Source organism: Medicago sativa, chromosome 8, assembly GCF_051527215.1.
Source record: "Medicago sativa cultivar Bolivia chromosome 8, Bolivia_mono, whole genome shotgun sequence".
NCBI lineage: Eukaryota > Viridiplantae > Streptophyta > Magnoliopsida > Fabales > Fabaceae > Medicago > Medicago sativa.
In genome coordinates, this window is record NC_140756.1 from 51,356,610 (window position 1) to 51,368,210 (window position 11,601).

At 40.7% G+C, this 11,601-nt stretch overlaps 1 protein-coding gene across 1 annotated transcript; it reads right to left on the reverse strand.

Annotated features, from left to right (window-relative positions):
• Positions 1 to 9,915: 9,915 nt before the first annotated feature.
• LOC146899392 (uncharacterized) lies at positions 9,916 to 10,548 on the reverse strand. Its single transcript, XM_085736760.1, has 2 exons — positions 10,378 to 10,548; positions 9,916 to 10,308 (listed from the first exon to the last, which is right to left on the reverse strand). The coding sequence occupies exons 1-2, from the start codon at positions 10,546 to 10,548 to the stop codon at positions 9,916 to 9,918; spliced, it is 564 nt and encodes a 187-aa protein (XP_085592886.1).
• Between the last annotated feature and the right edge of the window lie 1,053 nt (positions 10,549 to 11,601).

Here is an 11,601-nt window from a genome sequence, read left to right on the forward strand (position 1 = left end):
CCTCTTCTCCTCCTTCGTTCGAAACTCGAAAGTAGTTTTTAGAAATAAACACGAAATCAAGCCGAATCTAACAATCTAAGTCACGAAAATTTCAAGAAGAGAAAGAGAGAAAAGGATACCTATTTGATTCGTCGTACTCCGAGGATGTTGTTATCGTCCTTACTTCGTTTTGCTCCGTACTTTCCTCTTCCTCTTTTGATTTTTCGGAAGTTGCTCAAACCCTAACCGTTTCAGTTCTTTCGCAGATTCAAGATCCTTTCGCCGTTGTTCTTCGATTTGATTCTTGATTCGAAACCCTAGGGTTTTGGATTAGCTCGAATTGAAATTTGATTTTGTTTTGTTGAAGGTTTTGATTCGGTTATGGCGAAATCGGTTCAATCTTGATGAACTTGTTTCTCGTTTGAGTTCGATTTGATGTTGATGTTGGTTTTCTTGATCGGATTTGATTTGGCTTTGAAAGATTGTGTTGTTACCGTATTTTCTCGGAGATGAATTCGATGATGAACTTGATGAAGATTCATCATGTTCTTCATCATTTTCTCGGGTTTTGATCGGTTTTGGAAGAGAGAGAAATGTGTACTTATGTTTCGACTTTGGTTATGATGTGGCACCGAGTTATTGGGGTCCGAATTCTTGACCTTGACCTTGACCATGAGTTGGCTTTTATAGCCGACGCATGTGATAGTTGGACCAATCTGCAAGTGCCATGTGGACCCCGACCAATAAGAGAGCGCCACATGTGCCTGGACTTAAGACTTGGACAAAAAGGACTAATTTGCAATTAACTAAACTAAAGGACTAACTCAAATTTTAACAACTTTGAAGGACTAAAATGAAATTTAAAGTAAAATTGGTTAAAAAATGTAATTTTTTACGTAATTAAAGTAAAAAGGACTAAAATGAACCAATTACATAAATGAGGTACTTCAAAGTAACCTCTCCCCGTCAAAATTTTACGTGAAATGACCAAAATGCCCCTAGGGACTAAAATGACTCAAAATGGTTCAAATGCAATTTTAAAATGGTTTTTAACAGGAATTAAGGCAAGAGCTTATTCAAACAAATTGAAAAGACTCAGAGACAATTATTTTTAGAGATTAAACGAGTTTTAACACTAGAAATGACTAAAATGCCCCTAGGGGCTAAACCGACTCAAAATGACTCAAATGTAATTTTTTGGAATGGACTTTAACATGGAATTGAAACAAGTACTTATACAAACCAATTGAAAAGAATCAAATAATTTTCAAGGACTAAAATGAGTTTGAATGCAGGAAATAACTAAAATACCCTTTTTCATGGGTTTTGTAAATAATATTGAAATAAGATGCAGAGAAAGATGCAATTGATCGAGACAATTCAAATGGCTTAAAATGCAAGAAAAACCCTTTGGATGGTTTTAACATGCAAGAAAAGAAGAATTGAGTCAGTATTTTTAGGCCCAAAACTAGGGTATAACACACCCAACCCATTACCGGACGCATCACTCTCAATGAAAAATTCTTTGGTGAAGTCGAGCAATGCTAATACTCGGGCCGAGGTGACCTTGTGCTTCAGTTCCTCGAAAGCCGCTTGTTCCTTGACTCCCCACTTAAAACCTTCTTTCTTAGTCAAATCGGTCAACGGTCTTGCAATCTTACCATAGTCACGGATGAACTTTACGTAGTACCCGGTCAGACCAAAAATCCTCTCGACACCCTTGACATTCTTTGGCACAGGCCATTCTAACACACTCGCCGATTTTGGATGGATCCATAGGGACCCCTTCATGAGAAATCACGTGACCCAAATACTCAACCGACAATCGCCAAATGAACATTTCTTTTTATTGGCAACCAATTGTTGTTCGGCAAGCACGATTAAAAGCTGAATTCAAATGTCGAATATGGTCTTGCCAAGTCTTACTATACACCAAAATGTCGTCAAAAAATACTAAAACATACCTCCGCAACATTGGTTTGAAGACTTTATTCATTAATGCTTGAAAGGTGGATGGAGCATTCGTTAAACCAAAAGGCATCACCAAGAATTCATAATGCCCCTCGTGAGTTCGGAAAGCCGTTTTATGAATGTCTTCTTGTCGCATTCGTACTTGGTGGTAACCGACTTCGAGATCAATTTTGGAAAAATATTGCGCACCATGTAACTCATCCAATAACTCGTCAATGACCGGAATAGGGAATTTATCCGGAATGGTTACCTTATTCAAAGCATGGTAATCTACACACATCCTCCAAGAGTCATCCTTCTTCTTGACGAGAATAACCGGACTTGAAAAAGCACTCGACTAGGTCTCGATCACACCGACAAGCGGCAATTCTTTCACTTGTTTCTCGATTTCTCGTTTTGTGGTGATGAGGGTAGCGATAAGGTCGAACATTAATCGGGCCCCGACCATTCGGCAAGTGTATAACATGCTCTTGTTGTCGTCCAGAGGCAATCCTTCCGGTTCCTTGAAAATATTATCAAAATTATCCAGACCGACTTCGTTTTCGATTGCCGATCCGGTGTCACCATATCCGGTTGGGCATCACAATGCAACCGACCAAAATGATTTTCATCAACATAATTTTGTAATGGAGTGCACTCCTTAGTACGAATTCCTCCGATCTCTATCCACTCTTTTTGATAGTCGAAACACATTTTTTTCTCAACCCAATCGATGTATGTACATCCAATTTGTGTCGACCATGCCATCCCCAATACTAGATCATAACCGCCCAACTCAAAAAGTATAACATCTATCTCCCATTCAACCCCTTGAACGTAAATGATAACACCATGGCACTCTCCCAAAGTCGAAGCCACATGTCCGTCACCCAATGTGATACGTCTAGCGGGAGTCCCGATAATTCGCAAACCCAAAGCCAAAGCTAGATGCCTTGACATGAAATTTTTGTTTGCTCCACTATCAACCAACATCAGCACCGGTATCTCCCCCACTTTCCCTTGCAATCGATGCATTGAAGCATATCTTGACAATACTCGGTTTGTCTATCAAAAGTCAACACATTTTCAAAAGTCGGCACATTCAATTGCAACTCTTCCGCACTCCGTGTCCACATCTTCATCATTCAACACTCTTACTTCTTTTTCATCTTCGAATCATCCTCAAGCACCATAACACGCAAATTTCTATCTGTACATTGATGACGAGGATGATACGGCCCTCCACATTTAAAACATAGTCCTTTTTGATGACGGTCGGCAATCGCCCTGTGAAGACAAGATTCCTCACATTCTTGTCATGCCAATTTCCAGTTGTTGGCGTGTGTGTTTTGTTTTGTCCAACACTAAACATTCCACGTGCACCACCCGTGGATTTTCCTCCACCGTTTCCTCCAGAAAATGATCACGTTTGTCTTTGTTATTACGAACCATAATGAAATTCTAGCGTACTTGTTTTATTAGGTTGCGTCGGATGTTTAAACGTTTGCGATGTTCCGATTAATGTTTCAACATCACGCGATAAACGTAAAATAAAACAAGAAAATAAAGTGCGTAAAAATAAAGAAGACAACAAGTTTGTTGACCCGATTCAACACAACACGCTTACATCCTGGGGCTACCAAGCCGGGAAGGAAATCCACTAGTGTAGTCCTTATTCATTAGCTCTTAGCAAACTCCTCGTTTACACTATATGACCTAGGACCTACCCGTCTAGACTTCAACCTAGGAACTCCTAGATCCGAGATCCCATCTCACTATCCTAATGGTCGATCACCGCCCCGGTGACCTATCGACCTCAAACACAAAAGATAGAAGTTACCTACCAACACAAACAACCAAACCTTGTTTCAAAACTTCGGTTTGATGCACAAGAGTATCAATACTCACAAAACTAGTCCTAAACAAGTATCTAAACACAACACTAGCAAGAACACAAGAAAGATCCTAAACTTGCATCACAATCGATACAAGAGTAGAATACATGAAGACTCAAACCCTAAAAATCTAAACTTTTTAGCGTGATGACTTGAATGAGAAATTAGGTCTTCAAGTCTTCCTTTTATACCGAAGCAACTTGGGCTAAATAATCATTGGGCTTCGGTAAACTTGCGAATCGGTTCGGCAAACACCGCAAAACGGAATCGAAACAATTCGGAAAGTCCTAATATGTCGGAACCTATTAGGAAACATTCCAAATCATAACAAATATTTTCCTAAAATAAATTATCTATTTTAGTAATATTCCACAGTTGATTCTAATAAGATATGCGCGTTACTTGGTCGGTAAGTAAAGGAAATATGGTTTCCTTAATGGATAAACTACGCGCGTACGCTTAAGGCGAAACCGTGCACACCGAACCATGCCAGGATGTTGGAACATTGTATCCAACATCTCACGTAGCCGCCTAACCACATGCCGGAACATTGGTTCCAACTTACGTAACAAGGATATTTGTTTTAGCAATAATGCGGCCAATACAAATACCCAACAATCTCCCCTTTGGCAAATTTTTGGCTAAAACAAATTAAGCCCAATTCTTATGAAACCGAGGGATACATAAAAATACCATTCCTCCAAAAGCATGAGCACACACCTATGAAGAAGCGAGATAACACACAAAATCCAAAGAGACACCATAGATACACTTCCTCAAGTCATCACGAACACATATTCAAGAAGAAGAAGTAGCAGATAGTATCACTCTTTCAAGAAAAACAAAGTGTGCATACATAGAATACCTCACAGATCTTCAATCACGGCTTAAGCCGGAAGAGGTATTACAATGGATCGAGACATGCAGCGGCGGATCGGATCAATAGCATGGTCTCAAGAGCTAAGGAAAAATAAATTCCGAGCTACAACTAGGGAACCTAAGTTCTTGTACAAATGATGAAGAGAGAACCAATTTCTCTCAAGAGCGGAGGAAAAATAAATTCCAAAGCTACGGTCAAGGAAGATAACCTCCAACATAGAAGTGGAGAGAAGCAAGATCTCTCGAAGAGCAGAGGAAAAACAAGTTCCAATGCTACGTACATAGGATGTTCCAACATCCTTTAGCACATCGAACAGAGAACTCGCCACACATAGAGGCAAGGGAAAAAATAAATTTCTCATACCTACGAGCATCTTGTCACCCACCAACCATAGAAGCACGTAAACCTAAATTCCTATACTTACATGTGACAGACTAGGATGTCTTCGGATACCTATCACCAACGGCAACACAAGTTCCCAAACTTACAAGTGATAGATGCGGATGTTTAAACCTTTCACTCACCATCCTTCAACCAGCTTGGACTTAGCATAAGCACACATAGAAGTAGCACTCCACTCCCCGAATATAAGATCTCATGAGTGACTACTTACAAAGAATATTCCAATACTCCCCCGAATACATGCATACCGAAAATCCGAACAGATAAACTCCTAATGCATAGACATAAAAGATTCGGATCCGGACACAAATATTCAAGGAATATTCACAAACTAGCAACCATCGCCAGATACATGCTAGCGGACCTATCAAAGGTCACACACATCAACTTTGACTTTAAGAAGTCATTCGGATAGATTCCATAATATAAGACAAGAGTAAGGAACCCGTACACTAAGAATCCTAAGAAAAATAAACTCTCAAGATTACACCAAGATGTTGCGGCTTGAGTGCCAACATCTCCACAGAGTCTCAAAGACATGTTCCAACCTAGGATAGAGCTTTTGCGAGGGAACATGTACGGCATCCGAGAAAGCCGTAGTTCTCGAAGCATAGAGATGTTTTAGCACAAGTGCTAACATCTACATCGATCTTCATAGACATGTTCCAACATATCGAGAGAATGTCGGCAAGGAACATGTACAAACAAAAATGACCGAGAACGGATTCTCGAATAACATGAAGACCTATCAAACCATCAAGATGTTGCAACATGAAAGCCAACATCTACACACAAGCCCGAAATAGTTGCAACAAAAATGCTACAACATATAATATGAATAACAATCGGTGCATACACAAATAGGCATATTATAGATACATGAAGAGCACATATACATAAGGGAGTATAAGCGAGAGAAACATCAATTTTTCTCCCCTTTTAGCCATAAAATATGCCAAAAAAATGTTCGCAGCATCGGGAGCACATCATTGTTTGTATACTCCATATTACAAAGACGTGCAAAAGTAGAAGTTGGTCGGCACGCCTCACACGGCGGATGATTAGGCTTCATCATGTAGGCAAATTCCTAACTTGCCTCTTAGGTGTTCGAACTGTTTAGTATCCAAAGCCTTAGTAAAGATATCCGCAGTTTCTCCTCTGTGTCTACATGCTCAAGTGTCACAACCTTATCTTCAACAAGATCTTTGATGAAATGATGTCGAATGTCAATGTGCTTGGTTCTGCTATGTTAAATAGGATTTTTTGAAATGTTGATTGCACTTGGGTTGTCATAGTATAAAGTCGAACATCTTGCTCCACATTATACTCCTGCAAAGATTCTGCTTCATCCAAACAAGTTGAGAACGGCTACTTCCAAATGCTATGTATTCGGCTTCAGCGGTGGATAAAGACACACAATTTTGTTTCTTGCGAACCAGAAATCGATTATTTCCTAGAAAGAAACATCCTCCAGCAGGTACTTTTCTGTCATCCGCACTTCCGGCCCGGTCGAATCACAAGATCCTATCGGCTTAGTATTTTCACGGGATGAGTACAAAATTCCATAGTCACCGGTGCTATTGATGTACTTCGTAATTCTCTTCACTGGGTAAGATGACTCATTTTTGGGTCACTTGATACCTTGCACACACACCTACAACAAAGGTGATGCCCGACCGCTTGCGGTAAGGTATAGTAAACTCCCAATCATGCTTCGTACATGCTTTGATCAATCTGATATGCCTCCTTCATCTTTTGTCAACTTCAAGTGAGTGGCAATGGAGTTCTTTTGTGACCACCATTATCTAACCCAAATTTCTTCACAATGTTCTTGGCATACTTACTTTGAGAAATGAAGATTGTGTCCTCCATTTGTTTAACTTGAAGTCCAAAAAAATAGGTCGGTTCACAAACTAAGCTCATTTCAAATTCTTACCGCATCCGATGAATGAAATGTTAAACCATCTTGTTTGAAATTCCACCAAAAACAATGTCATCAATATAAACTGTGCAATCATCGGTCGCCCATTATCCTTCTTTACAAACAAATTCTTGTCGTACCTCCTTTCCGTATCCTTGTCCTACAAGAAATTGAGTGAGTCTTTCATACCGGGCCCTAGGTGCCTCGCTTCAATCCATACGTAGCTTTCTTTAATCCGTACACATGATTGGGAAAGCTAGGATCAATAAATCCTTTGGGTTGCTCAACATAGACTTCCTCATTTAAGTACCCATTCGTAAAGGCACTCTTAACATCCATTTGAAACGGCTTAAATTTGAGAATACAAGATACACCTAGCAAGTAATCTTATAGATTCCAATCTAGCAACAGGAGCAAATGTTTCATCAAAATCCGGACCTTCTATCCGGGTGTAGCCTTGAGCTACTAGTATTGCCTTGTTTCTAGTCACAATCCCATGTTCATCGGACTTGTTCTTGAAGATCCACTTGGTGCCTATCACATTTACACCTTCAGTCTTGGAACTAAATCCCACACTTCACTTCTTTTGTCTTGATTCAGTTCCTCTTGCATTGCTTCAATCCGAACTCATCCGTCGAGCTTCTTTGACATTTTTTCGCTCAATCTTGGACACAAAACAAGAGTTGGCAATGACTCCAACTGATCTTCGGTAGTGACCCCTTCATCAGATTCCCAATAACAAGTTCTAGTGGATGATTCTTCGAACTCGTGTGGAAGGACCCTTCATAGTGGACATTTGATCTCGGTTCGGTATCATTATTTTCATCTTTCTCTCGGTTCGGGCTCAACCACTTGAGTAGGTGCATTTGTTTCTCCAAGAGGTGTTGCAACATCATCATCAACATCGGGAACCCTCTCTTTAGGCACATCATCAATCACTACATTGATTGATTCCATCACAGCTTCAGTTTTTAAATTGTAAACCCCGTAGGCTCTCATTGTTAGTAGAGTACCCCCGGAAAAATTCCTTCATCACTCTTAGGGTCCATTTTCCTTCTATAATCTCTATCGGACAAAATATAGCATTTACCGCCAAACACATGAAAATATTTAACAAGAGGTTTTCTTCCCTTCCATAGCTCATAGAGAGTTGTTCGGTACCGCTCTTAGTGTCACCCCGTTGTGAATGTGGCAAGCCGTGTTCATAGCTTCAGCCCAAAAACGATAAGGTCGGTGCTTAGCATGAAACATGACTCTTGCCGATTCTTGGAGAGTCCTATTCTTTCTTTCCACCACACCATTTTGCCGAGGAGTTATAGGTGACGAAAATTCATGTTTAATGCCTTCTTCACGAATTCACCGAACCTCTTTGCACCAATGCTTTCAACTTGCATAGGTCCCATCAAGTCCATGTGCGAAGTTCAAGAACTTGAGAGGTTGCTTGATGTTCCAACCTTGGATGAGACATCCTCGTTTGTTTTCCAATCCGACATTCACCACATATGTTACCTTCAACTATCTTCGTATCCGTAAACCTCTGTTGGCTTCGTATGTCATGGCCTTCCTCATCCCATTCGGATGCAAATGTCCCAACCTTTGATGCCACGGTTTGATCTCTTCCTCTTTGCTCAAGAGACATGTTGAGATGAAAGATTCTTCCCGAGATACCCATAAATAGCAATTGTCTTTGGATCTTGTACCTCTCATAAGAACTTCTCCTTTCTCATCCGAAATCGACATTACGGTTTGGTGAAGTTTACTCTCGGACCTAGATCACACAAAGCTAATGCTAATCGGGTTTGCGGTTAGTCCTCGACTAGCAACACATCATCAAGTCTTGGTAACCCATGTTTTATTAGGTTTCCAATTCCCACAATCTTTCCTTTAGCTCCATCACCAAATGTGACATAACCGGTTACATAAGGTCTCACATCCTCCGGATAAGTTTCAACACCGGTCATATGTCTTGAGCAGCCACTATCAAAATACCAATCTTTTTTAGATGATGCTCTCAAGCAAGTATGAGCAATCGGACCAGCCTTGGCGTTTACGTGATTCCACCCATTCCGGATAAATTCTGTGAGAATGCATGAACTCACCTTTCGGTTTGAAGCGTAGGGTCTGATGTGTCCTCTTTCTCTACGGTGATCACAAACCCATATCTTTGATTTCTTGTTAGTGGGATGTTCCTCGGAATGTTGGAACACCGACTTAGCCGACTTCATCCCGGTCTGTTCATTAACTGCGGTTCGATTGAAGGTTCAATCTTGACAGTTCATCATTGAGTTCCCGAGATATGGGCCGGATTATCAAACCTTTCATCCTGCCGGTTGTGCAATCTCTCTTGCTTGCTCTTCAAGTTTTTGAGTCGCCCACCGTTTTTGTCCATTAGATCATGATAGGACATAGCAAGCTCTTCATAAGACATTTCTTCCTCACAAGACACGAGTGTCGACATAATTCTACCAAATAAGGCAGAGACATGATTGGCGGATTCGGCTTTAACCTCATCATCCGAGTCATCCCCATCCGACCAAGACACGGCCCGGACTTTTCTTCTGTTTCTTAAGAAAAGTGGCACACTCTGTTCCGATATGACCATATCCTTCACATTCATGACATTGTACCCCTTTGTATTGAGAGTACGCTTCATCAAGTCTTGTCATCTTCTCTTTACTTGATTATTTGCCAATGTTGGGTCGGATGTTACGCCCATTTGGTCCGGACCTTCGTCAAATATTTTGAAGATCTTCTTAAACCGTCTCCCCAAGTAGTGCCGGAGACTCGCCATGTCTCCATCATCTTCAATGTCTACTAGTGCATCATCGTATTCACACTAGAAGCAAAAGCAATACCTTTGCCCTTTTTGTTAGTTTTGTCGTTGACGGTTATTTCAAAGTTTTGCGAGACCCTACCAACTCATCAACCTTTAAACTAGATATGTCCCGAGCCTCCTCAATAGCGGTGACCTTCATGTCAAATCTCTTAGGTAGAGATCCGAGAATTTTCCTCACAATCTTTTCTTCGCAGACTTTCTCTCCAAGGGACTCAAAAGAGTTTGCAATGTCTAGGACATTTAGATGATAATCCCGAATGCTCTCATCTTCTAACATTTTCGGATTCTCAAATTTAGTGGTAAGAAGTTGGATTTTAGCACTTTTTACCTTAGTTGTGCCTTCATGTACGGTTTTGAGAATCTCCCAAGCATCCTTAGCCACGATGCATTGCTTGATTAATCCGAACATATTTTTGTCCACACCATTAAACAGAGCATTCAAAGCCTTTGAGTTTCCAAAAGCCAATTCATCTTCATCGGCACTCCATTCTTCTCCCCGGTTTCAACACATCACCCCGTTGCCATCATCATCAAGTTGTACGGGATGTTCCCAACCTCTCGTAATTGCCTTCCGTGTTTTCCCGTCAATGGATTTGAGAAAAGCACACATACGTGATTTCCAATAGTCATAGTTAGATCCATCCAACAGAGGGGGCCTGTTTACAAATCCACCTTCCTTGTCCATAGTGCTAGAATAAAACTCCCCGGAGCTCACCCTAAAACAGCAGGTGCCCTGCTACGATACCAATTGAAATTCTAGCGTACTTGTTTTATTAGGTTATGTCGGATGTTTAAACGTTTGCGATGTTCCGATTAATGTTTCAACATCACGCGATAAACGAGAAAATAAAACAAGAAAATAAAGTGCAGAAAAATAAAGAACACGGGAAGTTTGTTGACCCAGTTCAAGACAACACGCTTACATCCGGGGCTATCAAGCCGGAAGGAAATCCACTAGTGTAGTCCTTATTCAATAGCTCTTAGCAAACTCCTCGTTTACACTATATGACCTAGGACCTACCCGTCTAGACTTCAACCTAGGAACTCCTAGATCCGAGATCCCATCTCACTATCCTAATGGTCGATCCACCGCCCCGGTGACCTATCGGACCTCAAACACAAAAGATAGAAGTTACCTTCCAACACAAACAACCAAACCTTGTTTCACAACTTCGGTTTGATGCACAAGAGTACCAATACTCACAAAACTAGTCCTAAACAAGTATCTAAACACGATACTAACAAGAACACAAGAAAGATCCTAAACCCGCATCACAATCGATACAAGAGTAGAATACATGAAGACTCAAACCCTAAAAATCTAAACTTTTTAGCGTGACGGCTTGAATGAGCAATTAGGTCTTCAAGTCTTCCTTTTATACCGATGCAAACTTGGGCTAAATAATCATTGGGCTTCGGTAAACTTGCGGATCGGTTCAAAGAACCTGCAAAACGGAGAATCGAAACAATTTCGGAAAGTCCTAATATGTCGGAACCTATTAGGAAACATTCCAAATCGTAACAAATATTTTCCTAAAATAAATTATCTATTTTAGTAATATTCCACAGTGATTCTAATAAGATATGCGCGTTACTTGGTCGGTAAGTAAAGGAAATATGGTTTCCTTAATGGATAAACTACGCGCGTACGGTTAAGGCGTAACCCGTGCACACCGAACCATGCCGGGATGTTGGAACATTGTATCCAACATCTCACGGAAGCTGCCTAACCACATGC

What these genes read in the sequence shown, in the direction of transcription:
- LOC146899392 (XM_085736760.1), bottom strand. Translation starts at nt 10,548, where the DNA reads ATGGACAAGGAAGGTGGATTTGTAAACAGGCCCCCTCTGTTGGATGGA. An exon ending in TTGATGATGATGGCAACGGG is followed by an intron (nt 10,309 to 10,377) that starts GTGATGTGTTGA and finishes GGAAACTCAAAG; the next exon opens with GCTTTGAATGCTCTGTTTAA.